This window comes from Chiloscyllium punctatum, chromosome 29 (assembly GCF_047496795.1).
Source record: "Chiloscyllium punctatum isolate Juve2018m chromosome 29, sChiPun1.3, whole genome shotgun sequence".
In the NCBI taxonomy this organism is placed as follows: Eukaryota; Metazoa; Chordata; class Chondrichthyes; order Orectolobiformes; family Hemiscylliidae; genus Chiloscyllium; species Chiloscyllium punctatum.
In genome coordinates, this window is record NC_092767.1 from 68,775,044 (window position 1) to 68,796,684 (window position 21,641).

Consider the following 21,641-nt stretch of genomic DNA (forward strand, 5'->3'; position numbering starts at 1 on the left):
TTCCCTCCCCCCCCAACAGCCCCATGCTCTCTACTTTTGGACTCTCCTACCCCAGTGAAAAGACCTTACCTAGATACCCTATCCAAGCCCCTCATGATTTTATAAACCTCTATAAGGTCACCTCTTGGTCTCTGATGCTCCAGGGAAAACAGCACCAACCTATTTAGTTTCTCCCTATGGCTCAAACCCTCCAACCTGGCAACAATCTTGTAAATCTTTTCTGAACCTTTGCAAGTTTCATTAGATCCTTTCTATAGCAGGGAGACCAGAATTGTATGTAGTGTTCCAATAGTGGCCTACCCAATGTCCTGTACAGCTGCACCATGGCCTCCCAACTCCTACACTCAATGCACCGACCAATGCAAGCATATCATCAAATGCCTTCTTCACTTTCCTATAAAAACAATTCCCCTTGTTGATGTCTTAAAAGGGATATTTTTTATATTATTTCTCTTAGTTTTAGTGTTCACCCACAAGAGGAAACATCCTCTCAAGATTTTCTATGTTTCAATGAGATCACCTCTTATTCTTAACTCCAATAGATTTAGGCCCAACCTGTCCATGCTTCCTTCCCTGGTTCCACGTGAAGGTAAATGACCACAAGGGAGTTCAATAGAGGCACTATTTTCAGAGATGATGGTGGGAAGGTAATGCAATTATTAATGGATTAGACCAGAGATGAGAAATCCTGCAGTGAGTAATTCACCTGCTGACTCCCTAAAGTCTGTACACTGTCTACAAGGCACAAGTCAGGAGTGTGATAGAATGCTCCCCATTTGCCTGGATAAGTGTCGCTCCAACAACACTGGAGAGGCTTGACACCATCCAGGACAAAGCAGCTGATTTTATTGGCATCACATACACTCCCCTTCTCTTCACCTTCCCCCCACTCCCCCCCACCCCATATCACCAATACTCAGCAGCAGCAGTGTGTACCATTTACAAGATACACTGCAGAAATTTGCTAAAAATTCTTACACAGCACCTTTCAAACCCGCGACCATCTCCACCTAGAAGGACAAGAGAAGGAGATACATGGAAACACCACCCGCAGCAAACTCCTCTCCAAGCCCCAGACCATCCTGACTTGGATATATATTTCTGTTCTCTCACTGTCTCTGGGTTAAAAAAAAAATCCCTCGTTAGGGGCATTGTATATCTACCTACATCACGTGGCCTGCAGTGGTTTGAGAAGACAGCTTCCCACTGTCTTTTCAAGGGCAATTAGAGACGGGCAATAAATAGTGGCCCAGTCAGTCATATCCACATCCCATGAGAGAATTTTAAAAAGTTGAATAAATGCAAGGAAATGGGGAAAAAGGTTTGGGGAGGTTCTCACAGAGAACCAGCCCAGACACAATGGACCAAGTGGTCTCCTGTGCTGTGTTTCTCTAGGTTGAATAAAAATCAGTCATCCACAAAGCAAGTAATTCCAAGTGAATGAGCAATGGACAGGAATACAATGTACTGTTACTGTGTTTTAAAAATAAATGGTCAGAACAGTCAGTGGGATTCTAACTATCTGACAAGATCTCTATAAATACATGTGGCTTCAAACAATTGGGTATTTTGAAAGGCATCATTGGGAAGGTGATAGTGCAAAAATGTTGAGCAGCTTTTTTTTCGGATTACAAAAGAAGCTTGCATAAGCGCTGAGTCCTGGAGGCCAGGTTTGGTTTTCCAAATGTATTACCTGCTTGAACATTCTGTGAAAGGAGGAGACACGTTTGAGACAGACAGCAGAAAAACTGTGGATGCTGTCAATCAGAAACAAAAGTAGAAGTTAGTGGAAATGCTCAGCATTTGTGCAGAGAAATCAAGAGTTAGTGATCCTCACTAGACCCGAAACATTAACTCTGATTTCTCCTCACAGATGCTGCCAGACCTGCTGAGCTTTTCCAGCAATTCCTGTTTTTGTGACATGTTTGCGACAACTGGGATCATGGATGTGGAATTGGTGGAAATTGTACTGAGGGACTGTGCTGAAGGAATCGTCAACATTGATGGTTGCTCACAGACTAAGATGACTCTCTGTCACTCTCAGGGTGAGTCCCAAAGTGGCTGTACAGACTAATGTGGCTACAGCAGACTCTATTAGACTTGAAGCAGCTAGTGGTCACGGGATGGGGTGGTTGGGGCATTGCTGTGGCAGCACGTTCCTTTTGCCCTTTTCGCCCAGCTTCTGCTTTCTCCCAGTGGCAAGTTTCCAGGTGCCTTCCCAGATACTCCTCCTCCTCTTTGGACCATCATCGGTCAGTGATTCTGAGGTATCAAGGGCCTGTGTATGCACCTGAATTTAGAGGGCATCTTATATAGAAGTTGGAACCTCAGCCATTTACAACCATTTATAAGGTGCATTAAAGCTAGTGTTGGGAGGGGGTAAAATGTTTGAGTTGATGCACTCAAAGAAAATAATGAGAATGGGAGTGAAGGTGTATGTGTAAGGGGTTCTTGAGGAATACTGACCCGCATTCAAGCCCCAGCTGCTTCAGAAAGTGAAGACTGCAGATGCTGGAGATCAGAGCTGAAAAATGTGTTGCTGGAAAAGCGCAGCAGGTCAGGCAGCTTCCAAGGAGCAGGAGAATTGATGCCTCGGACACAAGAGCCCCCCCCCCCCCCGGGATGCTGCCTAGCCTGCTGCGCTTTTCCAGCAACGCATTTTTCACCAGCTGCTTCAGAGGTGAGTCTGAACAGTTGATTACAAATGTTTAAAATATGAAGGAATATGTGTGATCCCTATCTTCAGAGCAGGAGCAGTAATCTGCTCAGCAGCTGAAACCCTATCATTGGATCCTTAACCTTTAGCCTGCTGCTCTCTAAGCTCTCGAATTCCTGCCTGTCACTAGAAAAGAGGTTCTGCTATGGGAATATGAACAGTAAGGGACTGAACTAATAAGTGTTACCACAAAGGAAATGATCTTTGGATTATGACCTGAGCAACAAGCAGATAACTGGCAGCAGATAACTAAAATCAGAGAGATGAACACATGGCTCAAGGATTGATGTGGAAGAAATGGGTTTTGATTCATAGAGCATTGGTACCATTGGGAGGAGCAAGGGTGGCCTTTAGCTTTGGTTAAAAATCACACAACACCAGGTTATAGTCCAAAAGGTTTATTTGGAAGCACTAGCTTTCATAGTGCTGCTCCTTCATCAGGTAGCTTAAGATCTAAATGTTTTCTTACCTTCTAGCTCTTTTTATCATTTTTCTGTTGTTTGTTTAATTCTGGTTTTGTAACCAAGACGGCACCAGATAATAGCAACTTTCTCCACTTTTCAATGTACTCCTATACTTGAGCTACCTGATGAAGGAGCAGCGCTCTGAAAGTTAGTGCTTCCAAATAAACCTGTTGGACTATAACCTCGTGTTGTGTGATTTTTAACTTTGTCCACCCCAGTCCGACACCAGCTGCTCCACATCATTTTAGCTTTGGTGCCATGGCTCCCAAAACTACAGTCAGTCACCTCTGTCAGAATGGGGAAAGAGACAGAATCATTGCAGGGATTCTATGTGGAAGCAGGTCCTTTGGCCCAACAATTTCACACCAACCCTCCGAAGAGTATCCCACCCAAACACATTCCCCATTACTCTCCATTTACCCCCTGACTAATGCACCTAACCTACACATCCCTGAACATTATTGGCAATTTAGCATAGCCAATCCACTCTAACTTGCACATCCTTGGACTGTGGGAGGAAATCAGAGCACTCAGAGGAAACCCACGCAGACACGGGGAGAATGTGCAAACTCCACATAGACAGTTGCCCAAGGCTGGAATTGAACCCGGCTCCCTGGCGTTGTAGACTAAGATAGACATAGAAGCATAAATAGACCATTTAGCCCATCAAGTCTGATCTGCTATTCAATGAGATTGTGAGACTCCTTTATGGAGATGAGACTTTAGACCTTAGATCCAAATGTTTTCTTACCTTTTGGCTCTTTTTTCATTTTTGTTTAATTCTGGGTTTTGTAGCCAAGATGGTATTGGATAAGAACAACTTTCTACACTTTTCAACATAGTCCTACACTTGAGTAGGAATTGGTTTAGCTTAGTTGGCTGGATTGTTGGTTAACAGAGCACTGTAATGCTAATAGTATGAATTCAATTCCCATCACTGGTTTGAGGTTACCACGAAGGACTCTTCTTTTCAACCTCTTCCCTCACCTGAGGTCTGGTAGCCCTCAGGTTAAATCACCACCAGTTGCTTCTCTCTAATGAGAGAACAACCCCCTACACTCTGGTGAGACTGTGGTGACACAATAACATGCTTGAGTACACATGACAATAAAATTTAATTCTAAACCCCATTTTCCTGCCTTTTCCCCATAACTCTTGATTTCCTTACAGTTTAAAAATCTGTCAATGACGATTTTGAATAAAATTTCTAATCAACCTATTCAGATATAATGTCTCACTCTGGGACTTAAACCCAGGCCTTTTCCTAGCTACCATCAGTTCTGAACAAGGGGCACTGGGACCCCAAAATGTTAACTTTGATTTCTCTGCACAGGAGCTGCCAGACCTGCTAAGCTTTCCAGCAACTTATGTTTTTGTACCTTAAACCCAGGCCTTTGGTCCACAGGTAGAGACATGACCAACTGCCCACAGGTTTGTTCGCTGAGCTGGAAGGTTGATTTTCAGACGTTTCGTCACCATATGAGGTAACATCTTCAGTGAGCCTCTGGACCACCACTCAACAGCCTTAATTTTAATAAATGTTTGCCCAAATACCCTGCGTCTAACTCCTTATGTTCAGATTTCCATCTAGGTGCCCAATCTGTTGCTCAGTATGACCATCATTCAAAGCTCTGCAAAGATTTTTACCCTTTGCACTGCCCCACCGCGTACAATTATTTCCTGAAGACCCTGCTCGTTGCATTGCACTGTTTGCACACGTGCCTGCCACCCAACCCTGCCTCGGAGCTGCATGCGCCACTGCTGCACCTTTGCACTTCGCCTCTAGCTCTGCAGCCCGCTCACGTTGAAGTGCCTCAAGGAGCAGCGCGGACCGGCCGCCTGAGCAGTCGCCATGGAGACGGCCTGTCAATCACGCCAGCCTCTCACGAGGCCGCGCACGGGCGGCGCAGCCGAACACACTGGACGGGTGGGGGGTGGAGGGCGGAACACAAGCTGGGCGGTGCCACCGCGTCGGATTGGTGGAGGCGAGGAGAGGAGCGCCTCTCCATTGGTCGGGGCCGTAATCAGTCAGTGGGTTTTGGAGGGCGGGATGATCAGCAGCAGCAGCAGGTTTGGGTGAGAGGCGGCGGAGGCGATCGGGAGAAACCGAGAGTGTCCGAGGACGAAGGCGAGCGGGAGGTCGGCACGGCAGCTCGGTGAGGGGAACGGAATTAAAACATGGGGGTCCGGGACATAAAACATCCTCCACTCCCCTCAACATCGGGCACAGGGACCGGAGAACGAGCGGATCCTCGGGGTGGGGGAGGGGATCGCGATCTGACAACTGAGGAACCACCCCCCCCACACAGAGGGCACCTCCATGTACCAAGGGGAGGGGGCTAGAGAGTGAGGGGATCCCCATTGGGGAGGGGGCTAGAGAGTGAGGGGATCCCCATTGGGGAGGGGGCTAGAGAGTGAGGGGATCCCCATTGGGGAGGGGGCTAGAGAGTGAGGGGATCCCCATTGGGGAGGGGGCTAGAGAGTGAGGGGATCCCCATTGGGGAGGGAGGCTAGAGAGTGAGGGGATCCCCATTGGGGAGGGGGCTAGAGAGTGAGGGGATCCCCATTGGGGAGGGGGCTAGAGAGTGAGGGGATCCCATTGGGGAGGGAGGCTAGAGAGTGAGGGGATCCTCATTGGGGAGGGGGCTAGAGAGTGAGGGGATCCTCATTGGGGAGGGGGTGAGAGAGTGAGGGGATCCCATTGGGGTGGGGGCTAGAGAGTGAGGGGATCCCATTGGGGTGGGGGTGAGAGAGTGAGGGGATCCCACTGGGAAGGGGAGTGAGAGAGTGAGGGGATCCCACTGGGGAGTGGGCTAGGGACTGAGGGGATCCCATTGGAGAGGGGAGTGAGAGAGTGAGGGGATCCCACTGGCGAGGGGAGTGAGAGAGTGAGGGGATCCCATTGGGGAGGGGGCTAGAGAGTGAGGGGATCCCATTGGGGAGGGAGGCTAGAGAGTGAGGGGATCCCATTGGGGAGGGAGGCTAGAGAGTGAGGGGATCCTGATTGGGGAGGGGGCTAGAGAGTGAGGGGATCCCATTGGGGAGGGGACTAGAGAGTGAGGGGATCCCATTGGGGAGGGGGCTGGAGAATGAGGGGATCCTCATTGGGGAGGGGGTGAGAGAGTGAGGGGATCCCATTGGGGAGGGGGCTAGAGAGTGAGGGGATCCCATTGGGGAGGGAGGCTAGAGAGTGAGGGGGTCCTCATTGGGGAGGGGGCTAGAGAGTGAGGCGATCCCATTGGGGAGGGGGCTAGAGAGTGCGGGGATCCCATTGGGGAGGGGGCTAGAGAGTGCGGGGATCCCATTGGGGAGGGGGCTAGAGAGTGAGGGGATCCCATTGGGGAGGGGGCTAGAGAGTGAGGGGATCCTCATTGGGGAGGGGGTGAGAGAGTGAGGGGATCCCATTGGGGAGGGGGCTAGAGAGTGAGGGGATCCCATTGGGGAGGGAGGCTAGAGAGTGAGGGGATCCTCATTGGGGAGGGGGCTAGAGAGGGAGGCGATCCCATTGGGGAGGGGGCTAGAGAGTGAGGGGATCCCCATTGGGGAGGGGGCTAGAGAGTGAGGGGATTCCATTGGGGAGGGGGTGAGAGAATGAGGGGATCCCATTGGGGAGGGGGCTAGAGAGTGAGGGGATCCCATTGGGGAGGGGGCTAGAGAGTGAGGGGATCCTCATTGGGGAGGGGGTGAGAGAGTGAGGGGATCCTCATTGGGGAGGGGGTGAGGGAGTGAGGGGATCCCATTGGGGAGGGGGCTAGAGAGTGAGGGGATCCCCATTGGGGCGGGGGTGAGAGTGTGAGGGGATCCCATTGGGGAGGGGGAGGGGGGGTTAGAGAGTGAGGGGATCCCCATTGGGGAGGGGGCTAGAGAGTGAGGGGATCCCCATTGGGGAGGGGGCTAGAGAGTGAGGGGATCCCCATTGGGGAGGGGGCTAGAGAGTGAGGGGATCCCCATTGGGGAGGGGGCGAGAGAGTGAGGGGATCCCATTGGGGAGGGGGCGAGAGAGTGAGGGGATCCCATTGGGGAGGGGGTGAGAGAGTGAGGGGTTCCCATTGGGGAGGGGGGTTTAGAGAGTGAGGGGATCCCATTGGGGAGGGGGGTTTAGAAAGTGAGGGGATTCCATTGGGGAGGGGTGAGAGAGAGGGGACCCCATTGGGGAGTGGGACTACAGAGTGATGGGATCCCATTGGGGAGGGGACTAGAGAGTGAGGGGATCCCATTGGGGAGGGGGATGAGAGAGTGAGGGGATCATATGGGGAGGGGTGAGAGAGTGAGGGGATCCCATTGGTGGTGGTGGTGGGTTAAAGAGTGAGGGGATTCCATTGCGTAGGGGTGAGAGATAGGGGACCCCATTGGGGAGGGGTGGTTAGAGAGTGAGAGGTTCCCATTGGGGAGGGGACTAGAGAGTGAGGGGATCCCTTTGGTGAGGGGTGGGGGTTAGAGAGTGAGGGATCCCGTTGGTTGGGGGGGGGGTTAGCGAGTGAGGGGATCCCGTGGAGGAGAGGGTTAGAGTGTGAGGGGATCCCATTGGGAGGTTAGAGAATGAGGGGATCTCATTGGGGAGGGGTTGGTTAGTGAGTGTGGGGATCCCATTGGGGGGAGGGGGGGTTAAAGAGTGAGGGGATCCCATTGGGGAGGGGGTGAGAAAGTGAGGGGATCCCATTGGGGAGGGGGTGTTTAGAAAGTGAGGGGATTCCATTGGGGAGGGGTGAGAGAGGGGGGACCCCATTGGGGACTGGGCTAGAGAGTGAGGGGATCCCTTTGGGGAGGGGGTGAGAGAGTGAGGTGATCCCATTGGGGAGTGGGACTACAAAGTGATGGGATCCCATTGGGGAGGGGACTAGAGAGTGAGGGGATCCCATTGGGGAGGGGGATGAGAGAGTGAGGGGATCATATGGGGAGGGGTGAGAGAGTGAGGGGATCCTATTTGGGAGGGGAGGGGGTGAGAGAGTGAGGGGATGCCATTGTGGAGAGGGGATTAGAGAGTGTGGGGATCCCATGGGTGGGGGGAGGGCAGGGGGGGCGTTTTAGAGAGTGATGGGATCTCCATTTGGGATGTGGGGATTCTAATGGGAGTGGGGGGATGGAGAGAGAATGTAGAGATCCCAGTGAGGGTAACTAATGTGGGGATCACAGAGAGGGTAAGGGGGGGTGGAGACTGTGGGGATCGCAGTGAGGGGAAGGGGGTAGAGAACGTGGGGATCCCAGTGAGGGGAAGGGGGGGTAGAGAACGTTGGGATCCCAGTGAGGAGAAGGGGGGTAGTGAACGTGGCAATCCCAGTGAGGGGAAGGGGGTTAGAGGATGTGGGGATCCCTGTGTGGGGAAGGGGGCTGGAGAACATTGGGATCCCAGTGGGGGGAAGGGGAGTGGAGAACGTTGGGATCCCAGTGAGGGGAAAGGCGGGTGGAGAACGTTGGGATCCCAGTGAGGGTAGAGAATGAGGGGATCCTATTAGGTGTGGGGGCTGTGGAGAGAGAGCGTGGGGTTCCCAGTGAGGGGAAGGGGGGGTAGAGAATGTGGGGTTCCTTGTGAGGGGAAGGAGGGGTAGAGATTGTGGGGATCTCAGTGAGATGAAGTGGGGTAGAGAACATGGGGATTCCAGTGAGGGGAAGGAGGTTAGAGGATGTGGGGATCCCAGTGAGGGGAAGGGGAGCAGAGAATATGGGGATCCTATTGGGTGTGAGGGGAAGGGGAGCAGAGAATATGGGGATCCTATTGGGTGTGAGGGGTGTGGGGAGAGAACGTGGGGTTCCCAGTGAGGGGATGGAGGGTAAAGAACGTGGGGATCCCATTGAGGGGAAGTAGAGGTCGAGAACGTTGAAATCCCAGTGAGGGGAAGAAGAGGTAGAGAATGTGGGGATCCCAGTGAGTGGAAAGAGAGGTAGAGAACGTTGGGATCCCAGTGAGGGGAAGGGGGGTACAGAACATGGGGATCCCAGTGAGGGGAAGAGGGGTGCAGAACATGGGGATCCCAGTGAGGGGAAGGGGGGTTGCAAAATGTGGGGATCCCAGTGAGGGGAAGTGGGGTGCAGAATGTGGGGATCCCAGTGAGGGGAAGGGGGGGGTAGAGAACGTGGGGATCCCACGATGGGCATGGAGGGTTTGGTAGGAAATGAGGTAGGTAGAGGAGGTGCATACTCATGGTTGGAATGCAAGTAGAGACTAATGGGAAGGGGGTGTCCGTTGGGTGCAGCTCGATAATGGAAGGGTCCCACGGGAAAGGAGGGTCGTGGATGTGGGTATTTTAGGAATAAAGAGGAGTTTACAGAATTTGGATATCTCTGGATATGGTTTTAGAAGTTTTTGGCTGGCGGGGTAAAGAATAATGGGGAGAGCAGATTGTGTGGCAGTCCTGGGGTGAGGGGAATGAGAATGTGGAGTTCCTGGTGGGGACAATGTGGGGTGTCTCAGGGTCCAAGGACATGGGAATGTGGGAGCAGCTTTTGGAAGATCCTATGGCTGGATTCCCATGTGGGAACAAACACGTTGACAGTCTAGGTTTTAAATGTGAGCATAATGTGGTATTTGGGGAGAGGGGTTGCTGGGGAGAGCGAGTTCTGATGAGGGCATAGAGGGAAGGAGATAAAGAATTGAATTTAAAATGTGGAGAGTTTCCTGCAAACTGAATGTAAACTTGGGATTGAATTGCATGGTGTTTTGGTCAAGGTATCAGTTTTCACTGTATTTGTGCATTATGGGATTATTTTACAAAATTATTCAATTTCAAAAGAGCAGTTTGTCAGAGGGAGCATTGTTTTGATTTGTTTATATGTCTTTACAGATTTTTGTTGCTTCAGCTGTTCAGGGTTGGGGACAGCAGGAACTCTGCAGGATTGGAAAGCAGTTTATCAGACAGACATAAGCTCCATGTGACGCAGCAAGTCTCTACCTGCCCCTGAGTCATTACAGTGAGGAAACAGGCACAAAGATGTTTAAAAATACTAGTAAAAAGGGCCTTAATCTGAAATTGCTCAGGATCTGCTTTTTAATTAATTGAAGATTTTAGACTTGCGATTCTCATTTAGTTAAATCTCTTATTTCGCACTTTATTTCATTTCTGTTTTCACTGTGCTGCTCCCTGAGGCACTCATTAATTGCAGACTAAATCTCAATAGTTGCTATTGCGAGGTGGCTTATGGCTACCTGACTGCTTCTTTCTGCCCTTAAAGCTTTCTTCATCCATTATAACGTTTGTGGCTCCAGGAAACTTGAGAATGTCCAGTAAAATTTAGGTAGCTGATCAGGGGTATCCATTTTGGTTTTGGTGTCATAAATTTTCAATTCCCAGATTGCTTGTTTTGGTGAGCTGCAGTTTGCACTCTCCATCCTTCCAACATACTCTTGTGAAAATCTGGCTTTTGACCAGTCATCTCAGAGTTGTTGTTATCCGATACGTCAGTGCTATCCCAGGGTTGATGAACAAAGCTTCTCTCCAACTCAAGGAAGCTGATTAATTGCAAATAATCTTACAGCATTGAAAACCTTTCGCCAGTCCAACTGGACTTGGTCAGTGTTGATGCATCTCACAAGCCTTCTCACACTCTCCTATTAGTGCGATCTTATTAGCATGATCTTTTCTTCCCTTGAACTCCTCATACACATTTAGCTTTTCCTTAAATTAAACTCAACTATTCATTGGTTAGCACTGCTGCCTCACAGCGCCAGAGACGCGGGCTCAATTCCTGCCTCAGGCAACTGTCTGTGTGGAGTTTGCACACTCTCCCTGTGTCTGCGTGGGTTTCCTCTGGGTGCTCCGGTTTCCTCCCACAGTACAAAAATGTGGAGGTTAGGTGAATTGGCCATGCTAAATTGCCTGTAGTGTTAGGTGAAGGGGTAAATGTAGGGGAATGGGTCTGGATGGGTTGCTCTTTGGAGGGTCATTGTGGACTTGTTGGGCCGAAGGGCCTGTTTCCACACTGCAAGTAATCTAATCTAATCTAATTAAAGAAATGACTTCTATATTAATCCCAGTTTGTGGGTTTAAACAAAAATGTTCTCTTGAATTGCCTATTGCATTTAGCATATATGACTCAAAATCCCTACGATGTAAAAGGAGGCATTTGGCCCATTGACTCATCACCGATCCTCTGAAGAGCTCCCATCCAGACTCAGCCCCCCCACCCTTTCCCTGTAACCTCGCTTTTTACACAGTTGATCCACTTAGCCTGCAAATCCCCGGAAACAACGGGGTAACTTAGCATGGCCAAATCCATCTCACCTGCACATCTTTGGACTGTGGGAGGAAAGCGGAGCACCTGGTTGAACTACACTCAGACACGGGAAGAACATGTAAACTCCATGTAGACAGTCAAATCAAGGCTGAATCAAGCTCAGGTCCCTGGTAATGTGAGGCAGCAGTGCTAACTACTGAGCTGCCATATTGCCCTTGGTTATTGATCAGATACTCATTTGACAAACAAAATGCAGGGCAGTGGGTTAGACTTGGAGAAGGTCAGTAGGCCACATGGTTGCCTACTGTGGCATTTAAAAAAAATACATTTATGGGATGTGGGCATTGTGGATTGGTCAGCATTTATTGCCCATCCCGAGCTGTCCTTGAACTTAGTGGCTTGCTGGGCCATTTCAGAGAGCAATGAGAGTCTACCAAGTTGCTGTGGATCAGGAGTCACATGTAGGCCAGACCAGGTGAGGTTGACAGATTTCCTTCCTTGAAGGGCATTAGTGAGCCAGATGAGTTTTTTTTCTGCTATTTGGCAATAGTAATGTGGTAATCAGTAGATTCTTAATACCAGTTTTTTTTAAAAAATGAATTCAAATTCCAACACCTGGGGAATTGAACCCAGGTCCCCAGAACATTAGCTGAGTTTCCACATTAATAGTCTAGCAATAATACCACTAGGCTATCACATCCACACGTCCTATGACTAATCCTTTGTTGGAAAAGAAGATGGGGGAGGGCAGGGTAAAGAACAGTATCAGGCCATACAGAGTATCAGTGGACAGGCTTGCATTCCATTTCCAAGTGTGTTTTTTCATTCATCACAGAATGTGGGTGTTGCTGACTAGTATTCCCCAGATAATCAAGAGTCAGCCACACTGCTGTGTCTCTGGAGTCATGTGTAGGCCAGGTTGGAAAAGGATGGCAGATTTCCTTCCCCAAAGGCTGTTAGCAAACCAGATGGGTTTTTACAACAATTGACAGTTTTTATGTGGTTGCCATTAGGCTAGGTCTGTATTCCAGAATTTAAAAAAAAATTAAATCAACATCTACTCTGCTGGGGTTCAAACCGATGACCCTGGAGAATTAGCCTGGGAATATGAATTCTTAGTGCAGTGGTATTATCATGATGCTACCTTCTCTGCCTCACTCACGCCCTGACTCTCTCTCACTCATATATGCTCACATACACTCTCTTGCTCTGTCTCACATATACCCAGACGTGCACACATGCCAATAATGATATTCCTTATAATTCTGGATTTCTCTTTCAGAGAAACATGTCTCTGGATAAAGTGCCTGTCGTCACAAGAATCTCTCACAGAAGCCTAAAGGACAGGATGAATGGGGTTTCTGTTAAATTGGAGAGTCTGCCAAGCAGTTGGTACGAAGAGACGGAGAAAATAAATCACATGGGAAGTGCCAGGAAGAATCGGAAAATGTCATTAGAGGAACCAGAGAAAGATTCTGGTTTTTCAGGTAACTAGTTGAGGGAAGGTGTGTGTGGGTTGGGGGATAGTGGGGTGGGGCGGGAATGGAACAGTGGGTTGGATTGAGTGATGATTTAAAGTGCATGCTGGCTGTCTCTTTGAAATACTGTGACAACCTGAAGATGACCAGGTGCCACATTTACCAGTTCAATTCAACAACTGTACAAAAAGTACCACTCCACTACAACAGTTCAGTTTACAACAACCTGATGTGCAGGTGGCTGCACTAAATTACCATAGTGACTATATGAATTAGCCATGGGAAATGCAGGGTTACAGGGATAGGGAGGGTCTGGGTGGGAATGACCTTTGAAGGGCAATGTGGACTCAATGGCCTGAATGGTGTGCTTCCACACCATAGGGGTTCTATGATTCTTCCAAATGTTCCTTTGGGGCGGCACGGTGTCTCTGATTAGCACTGCTGCCTCATAGCGCCAGAGAGCTGCGTTCGACTTTGTCCTCTCATAGCTGTGTGGAGTTTTGCACATTCTTCCTGTGGCCGCATGGGTTTCCTCCAAGTACTTTGGTTTCCTCCCACAGACCAAAGATGTTCAGTTTAGCTGGATTGATCATGCTAAATTGCCCCATAGTATGTCGAGATTTGTAGGTTAGGTGAGTTAGCCATCAGAAATGCAGGGTTACAAGAATAGGGTAGAGGATTGGGTCTGGGTGAGGTGCTCTTTGGAGGGTCAGTGTGGACTCGAAGGGCTGCATGACCTACTTCCACACTGTAAGGATTCTATGACAAGTACCTTGCACACGCAATAAAATGAGAGACAATGTACCTGTATGATGAGAAATAGGAGTAGGCCATGGGACCCATGTGGCTTATTCTATTTTTCAGTAAAGTGGCTTATTTCTGCCTCTATCTCCACACAGTCCTTGGATTCCCTTACTGCCCAGAAATCTGTTTTAAAATTTTCTTTATTCACTCATGGGATGTGGACATTGCTGACTGGGCCAGCATTTATTGCTCATCCCTAATTGCCCTTGAGACGTTTGTGGTGAGCTACCCTCTTTAACTGCTACAGTCCCATTTGATGTCTTCTGTGGGGAGGGGAGTTCCAAGGTTTTGATTCTGTAACAGTGAAGGAACAACAATATCTTTTAAGTCAGGATGTGAGAGACTTGAAAGGGAACTTGCTATTAGTGGTGTTCTAATGTCTGAGTTTGCTGTTGTCATTTCTACTGCTTTGGCCAATATTAGGTGGTCTGTCTGGTTTCATTTCTGAATTTCTCTTAGCAATTTGATACAAGTAAATAGCATGGCATGCCTTTTCAGAGGGCAGTTAAAAGTGAGCCAACATCAATCCCATCAAAATGAATCAATATAGGCCAGACCAGGTAAAGAATAGCAGATTTCCTTCCCTAAAGAGCATTAATGAACCAGGTGGGTTTTTCTGACATGCAACAATGGATTCCTGGTCATCATCAAACTTTTAATTCCAGGTCTTTAAAAACTCAAATTCCACCATCTCTTGTGGTGGGATTTGAATCTGAGACCCCAGAAACTTATACTGGATCACCAGTCTAGTTAAACCACTGCAACATCACCTTCCCCATGTTTCCACCTTGCACTGCTTACTGCTTCGCGTTTGATATCATGATGAGCTGAAAACGTGTTGCTGGAAAAGCGCAGCAGGTCAGGCAGCATCCAAGGAGCAGGAGAATCGACGTTTCGGGCATGAGCCCGAAGAAGGGCTCATGCCCGAAACGTCGATTCTCCTGCTCCTTGGATGCTGCCTGACCTGCTGCGCTTTTCCAGCAACACATTTTCAGCTCTGATCTCCAGCATCTGCAGTCCTCACTTTCTCCTCGAAGAACTGACTCATAGTCTAGTCAAGCAACAGCCTGATATACTCATAGAATCATACCTAACAGATAATGCCCAAACAGTACCATTAACATTCATGTGCATGTACCATACTGAAGGGAGGTCAGGCTGACCAGAGATGAAATAGTTGTACAATTGGGCATTGTCCTGGGAGTTCAAATGATCAAAGCTTCATGACATGAGGTCTGAGTATGAAGTTGAAATTAAAATAAATTATTTTCACTGGCAAGGTAGAATCTAGAATGTATTGCCCGAGAGAATGGTAGAAGTAGATTAAACTACAACTTTCAAAGAGAATTGGATGACTATTTGATTGGGAAAAAAAAGCAGGATTATGGTGAAAATAGGTCGAAATGTTCAGTTCTTTCAAAAACCCAGCGCACGTACAATAGGCTGAAGCGCTTTCTGTGCTATGTCATGTGCAAGCAGAGATTATTTTGTACATTAATTTCCACCAAGTTGTAATAATTTGATGGTCCATGTTTGAAGATAGTTTGTATTATCTTTGCATTACCTTTGGATGCATCACTTCCTCTCTGCTTTGTCCTCAGACACGAGTTCAGACTATCTGAGTACACTGGAACAAACGGACTTGGAGGACCCACCTACGCAAAAGAGGCCAGCCGTGTCAAACCACGTGGAGAGAACAACAGCTGTACAGAGCTCACTTTCCAGCCTGACTCCTGTATACATTGTGAAGAATGTTCTTCTTAAAGAGGTACAGACCCGCCCCCCTGCTCCACAATGTCCTGTAGTAAACCCTCTTTAAGATGTGGATTAGTTAGGGGAGAAATATAAGGACACAAAGTGTGACGTGTGCAGGCCTAGACTCCTTACCTCCACTTGTTCATGATTCATGGAGAGCCTCACTGGGTCCATTCTAGTAGCTAATAGAAAAAGAAGGATCAGCTGGTGCTGCTGATCACTGTTCCTGCTGCAGAACTCCTGTCTGTGCAGTGATCTGGTGAAGAGGGACTTTTGCAATCACTGTGAATAATCTGTATGTAAAACTATAAGGTGTAGGAGTGGAAGCAGGCCATTTGGCCCATCACATATGCTTTGTCATTCAATGAGATCAGGGCTAGTCTCAACTCCAGTTTTCTGCCTTATCCTCATGACCCTTGGTCTCTCATTCACTAAAAATCTGTCTATCACATCTTTGAATACTCTGGAGTAACCCAGCCGCAACAGCCCTTTTAAAGAAGTAAAGAATTCTAACAGGTTCACCATCCTGAAAGAACACGTGCTTCTTGGCTTGATCTTAGACAGACAAGTCTTTACTCAAGATTATGTCCTCTGGTTCCAGACACTCCGATAAAAGAAAACAATATCTTTGTATCCATCCTATCAAGCCCCCTAAGAATCTTGCATGTTTCAATAAAGTCATACCTCCATTCTCTAAATTCCAATGAGTGTACACTCAATCTACTCAATCTTTGATCAACCTGGTGAATCTTCTCTAGACTACTTCCAATGCCACTCTGTCTTTCCTTAAATAAGGGGCGTAAAACTGTTGACAATATTTCAGCTGTGGGCTGGTTAATAACTTGAATAGTTTTAGCAAGACACCCCTATTTATGTACTCCATTCCCTTTGAGATATAGACAAACATTTCATTTGCCTGCCTTATGATCCGTTGAATGTTTTTTTTTGTGAATCATGCATGTGTATCCCCAAATCTCTCTGCACCGCAGTTTTCTGCGTTTTTCTCTATTTAAGCAAAATCAGGATTTGCTGGGAAAACTCAGCAGGTGTGGAGAGAAAGCAGAGTTTACGTTTTAAGTCCGGTGACCCTTTTTCAGAAAAGTCCTAAAGATGTTTTTCAAGCAATTTATGGTTTTGTTTCTGATTTCCAGCATCTGTAGTTCTTTGTTTTTTTTTCCCATTTAAATTTCCTGCTAAAATACTTAATCACACATTTTCCCCATGTTATATTCCATCTGCCAGCTTTTTGCCCACTTACCTATAAATATCACTCTGCAGTCTCTTGTCATCATTACTACTTGCCTTCCCAAGAATATTTTTTGTCATCCAGACTTGATGTTAGTGCATTAACTTTAGTCAGTACAGGTAGACAATCCCTTTGTCTGAAATTCGAAAACTCCAAAGTCTAAAGGTTTTTTTGTGAAGTTTTTTTTCTCATTAACAAGGTTGCTTTGCATGCAAACAGTTAACCCAAATCAACACCCACTTGATGCGTGTCACTCAGATGTGATGTTGGAGGGGGGGGGGGGGGGGGGGGGAGGAGGTGTGGCCCAGCATCAGCAGGCCTCAATTCTTTCTCAAGGCTGAGTGGGAATGCTCCTCCAGTAAGATTTTTTAAAACGTCACCATCAAACAGTCACTTATTCTGAAATTCAAAAAACTCTAAATTCCGAAAACCAGCTGGTCCCAAGCATCTCAGATAAAGGATTGTGCACCTGTAATATATATTCTAAATAATTGTGTTCCCACTACTGATTCCTGTTCCAGTCCATTCATTCTAGATTGTCATGCTAAAAATGCCCCCTTTATCCCAATTCTCAGTCTTTTATCATTTATCTTCTGTCTTCATCCTCTATCAATCTAATATGCTACTCCAAACCATGGACCTTTGTCTTATTAAGTGTGTGCAACACCTTATTGAAAGGCTTTTGGAAATGCAAATATATTGCATCTCCTGGTTTTCCTTTATCCATTCTTCATGTTACCACCTCAAAGAACCGTAAATTTGTCAGGCATGATTTCTCTTTATAAAGCTAGCCTGACTGCTTGGTAATATTTTGCATTTCTAAATGCTATGCTATTGCATCCTTTATAATCAAATTTGACATTGGGGAAAATTACAAATGCTAAGCTGACTGGCCTATAAGTTAGCTGTTTATTGACTCTCTTTTTTTGAATAAGGATATTACATTGGCAATTTTGTAATCCTCTGGGACTTGTCCAAAATCCAATGATTCTTGAATGATTACTGCCAGTACAACTACTATATTAAAGTGTTAGAAACATGACCAATATTAGCCCCATCAGTTTCCCTAGTACTTTTGCTCCAGTGATATTTTTTATTTTCTCCCCTGACCTTTACCACTTTCAGTGTTTAGTACTTTTGGAATGTTATTAGTATCCTCTACCATGCAGAGTAATTGTTCAACTCTGCCATTTCTTGATTCCCTACTCTTCTTTCCCCAGCCTTAATTATTAAGGGGCTTGGGCTCACTTCTTCCACCTCTGACTTTTTATATATTTAAAGAAGCTCTTTCTGTCTGTTTTTATGTTACTTGCTATTTTGCATTGTACTAAATGAGAGAAACCTTTCCATTACTGCTCATCATCTGCCCACTGTGCTGGCAATCCTGACCTTGCTATTGTTAGTCAGTGTATGTTCACTGACAGGATGGTCACACGCAGGCTGTGTGAATGGTGACATGATGCCCAGATGCAATATTTCTATTATACCAATGTACTTATACTGAATAATAATGAGACGCATAGGCAGTGGCTGCAAAGGGGCTTATTGTATGCTCGCGTGGAGCAGTTGCATGGAAGGCTTGTTGCATGCTTACAGGGAATGGCAGTTCCTTTAAATCAATGGATCTTAATTCTGCTTTACCCATTGCCATGTTTTAAACAGCCTCTGTCCGTTCCAACAAGGAGTCAGCTTGTCCAAGCCCAGCTACAAACCTGGGGAAGTCAGCACTCCCTCGGGACGTCAGGCCAGACCCGAGTGGTCTTCATCGGACAGCCTTTGGCAGCTTCTTTTAAATCGCAGAAGATTGAGGCAAAGACTGGGACAGGGAAAGATACCTATCTTCCGATCTTAAACTCCTACCCAAGGATAGCGCCTCACCCAGACAAAAGCCGGGATGACAACAGTAGCCGGGGTCAGGAAGGGAACTGTCCGGCTCAGGACGACAGGACTGCAGATCACAGCAAGAGCAAACGTTTATGCCTGGACGAGTTGGGAGAACCCCCGCAGGAATATCACCGAAACAAGCAAACCTTGCACGTCCCACCAGTGGGCCACTGCCAGCAAGCTGAGAACACGCAGCAGACACCCCCTTTTGGGCCAGCGCACTTTTACACTCAGTTTGATGTCTCCGTCTCCCCATCACCAGTAGTTTCTCCGAATTCTGTTGTCCAGTCTGAATCCTCTGAATCTGTGCATTCATCATCGTCATCATCCTCCCCTGCCTCCACATTTTCCCATGCTCCCAGTGCCCAGTCACTCTGTAGTGACACCACTCGACTGGCTGACAGAGGCCCCAGGCGGCCAGTCTCCAGTCCCGCCAAGGAACGGCGCTTCCGCAATACGGTGGAGATCCTGAGTAGGTCAGGGCTTCTGGAGATTACGCTGAAAACCAAGGACCTCATCCGGCAGAACAATGGCACCCAGCAGCAGATTGATGAACTGAAGGAGCACGTCCGGCTCTTCTGCAGCGCTGCCCAGAGCCGAGACCCACGGGCACTGCTGAGGCTCCAGGAGACAATGAAATGCTCTGGGAATTATGCATCGGTGACCAGTGCTCCCTCTTCCTGCTCGGCCACAAATCAGCCACTTCAAGCCACTGCTGAGCAGGCACCACTACTTTAACCAAGAATCTTCAAACTAAAGGCCTTGTGTTAGTGGAGGGAATGAGTCAGAAACTGGAGTTCAGCTCATCTCAGTGAATGATGGGAGGGTTTCAAGGGGCTATATTTTTCATTATTCCGTGGAACGTGGGTGCTATTGGTAACCCTCGGATGCTGCCTGAACTGCTGTGCTCTTCCAGCACCACTAATCCAGAATCTGGTTTCCAGCATCTGCAGTCATTGTTTTTACCCCGCTATTGGTAAGGCCACCATTTGTTGCCTATCCCTAATTGACCCTGACCCGAATGACTTGCTGTGCCATTTCTGAGCACAGTTTAAAAATTAACCACAGTCACTGTGGATCTGGAGTCCCATGTCGACCAGACTAGGCAAAGACACCAACGTTTGATCCCTAAAGGACGTTTGTGAATCAGATTTTTATGACAGTGGTCTCATGGCCTTCATTACCAGGACTAGCTTCTTTTTCGTTTCATTGGCTGCCCCGGTGGGACTTGAACTGAAATTCCCCAGCATTTTAACGTGGGTGTTTTGATTACTACTGTTTCATTGCCACTACACCACTGTGCACTACATATCGAAGGACAACCACTCATACCTGTAACTGCCTCCCACAAAACATGCCATGCATATTTAGATGTAAATGTCACAGAATCTTTTACAAAAATTCATCTTTTATGATGTTTTCACTTTTATTTTGTGAAAAGCTAGTTTGGGCTCGACAGAAATGTATTTTATTTGCTGTAACTACTGGGTTATCTGAAGAACTGTTGTTGTTTTGACTGGTACTCTGGGTAGTTCTGTGCAGTTTGCTGGGAGAGACACCTGAATAACTTGCAATTCTACTCTTTGATGGCTCCAATTTGGAGTAGTAGTGCTGTGTGAACTGGATGCATGCTAACATACTCGACACACACAGATGCACACAAACACACACACACACCTCCCACCCACCCCTTGATGTAGCTCAGCAATCCGAAGATTTAGCTTCAGGTGGTTCAGTACACGTGTTGAAACTGCCAGTGCAGTATTGAAGCAGAGTCACAATGCCAGATAGGCTGTCCGTTGCGTGAGACTTTAAAGTGAGACCCCACGTGCCCCCTCGCACAGATGAGAAAGATCCCTGGCCTCTAATGGAAGGGCAAGGGGAGTCCTATCATCACACTGCACTAAAACCCTGGTTGACCGACTGATCTCGCTGTGGTTTGTGTTCACAATATGATTATAATGCCTTGTTGTAATAAACCACTGAAAGTCAATAAATGGACAGGGGTGTTTTCTGACCAAGGTAATAAACTGTTGTGTTTAATGCAAGATGGTTTTGCAGTAGTTTGCTGATAGAATTCCATATTATCAAGGGCTTGGGCTGCTTATTCTAACTATCTTGGGATAACGAGGTTTGGTTGGTTGGGATCTGCAACCCATACGTTGTCTGGAAGGACCAGCAGTGATTTTCATGCAGCCTGTGGTGTTACTGCGGTTTGGAGTAGTTCTGATTTCCCGATCATCTCTAATGTTGGAGTCACTGGACAGAGAACAGAAACCAGCGAGCGGTTCAAGCTGCATCTGGCTGTGCAAAGAGCAAGTATAATTCATTGGCCTGATACACGAGACTAAATCTGCCACTGCCTGATCTGCTGCACTTTCCGGTATTTATTTTCATTTCCAACATCTGTTGGATTGGACTCCTGTTGTCGTAATCTGACTGACTACCTGATTGTAAGCAGAATTTTTACATGAAACTTTAACACAATCCATTAAGATGCTGGCACTGAGAGCAAAAGGCAAACTATTGCAGACACTGAAACATTTTTAATGATTTCTGATGCAAGCGCTCAGCAGGGTTTGTGAGCATGGAATCCAAGTTTGTGACCCAGATATCGAGCATTGGCAATCACAATCAGATTGCTGCTTTGCTCCATGTTTTTTTTTCCTGAGCTGTGCAGTTATGAATTCCAATCCTAGTTCTTCCAGAAATACAGAGCATACCTGAAATTTAACAGCTCCTTTGTAATGCAGGATAGTTGAGGGAAGCCAAACCAAGAAGACTTTACAGCAATCAGTGTGTTCTGTTATGCAATTTAAATGTCCAGCAGCACACTTAAACAGCTACTGTGAAAGGGGAAATAGAGTCATAGAGATGTACAGCACGGAAACAGATGCTTTGGGCCAACTCGTCCATGCCGGCCAGATACCCGAAATTAATCTAGTCCCATTTGCCAGCATTTGGTCCATATCTGTCTGAACCCTTCCTACTCACATACCCATCTAGATAATTGTACCCACCTCTACCACTTCCTCTGGCAGTTCACTCCATACATGCACGGAAAGGTTGCCCCTTAGGTCCCTTTTTAGATCTTCTCCCTCTCACCTTAAACCCTGTAGTTTTTG

At 47.3% G+C, this 21,641-nt stretch overlaps 2 protein-coding genes across 3 annotated transcripts in view; both read left to right on the top strand.

Annotated features, from left to right (window-relative positions):
• LOC140454521 (snake venom vascular endothelial growth factor toxin ICPP-like) overlaps positions 1-4,682 on the top strand; it is a 44,604-nt gene extending 39,922 nt beyond the window's left edge. Inside the window, exon 8 of the mRNA XM_072549330.1 lies at positions 4,586-4,682. Coding sequence (XP_072405431.1) covers positions 4,586-4,589 — 4 coding nt within the window. The 3' untranslated portion in view covers positions 4,590-4,682. The remainder of the gene's footprint in view (positions 1-4,585) is intronic.
• Positions 4,683-5,224: 542 nt separating this feature from the next.
• Positions 5,225-20,564, top strand: LOC140454523 (CLOCK-interacting pacemaker-like). 2 transcript variants are annotated; one of them, XM_072549333.1, is made up of 5 exons: positions 5,241-5,336; positions 9,960-10,086; positions 12,632-12,836; positions 15,233-15,399; positions 18,295-20,564. In XM_072549333.1, exons 3-5 carry the CDS (start codon positions 12,638-12,640, stop codon positions 19,252-19,254), a joined length of 1,326 nt encoding a protein of 441 aa, XP_072405434.1. In that variant the 5' UTR covers positions 5,241-5,336; positions 9,960-10,086; positions 12,632-12,637; the 3' UTR covers positions 19,255-20,564. The 2 variants fall into 2 exon arrangements, with proteins under 2 accessions (XP_072405433.1, XP_072405434.1); XM_072549332.1 differs by lacking the exon at positions 9,960-10,086 and having other exon boundaries at positions 5,225-5,336.
• Positions 20,565-21,641: the final 1,077 nt, after the last annotated feature.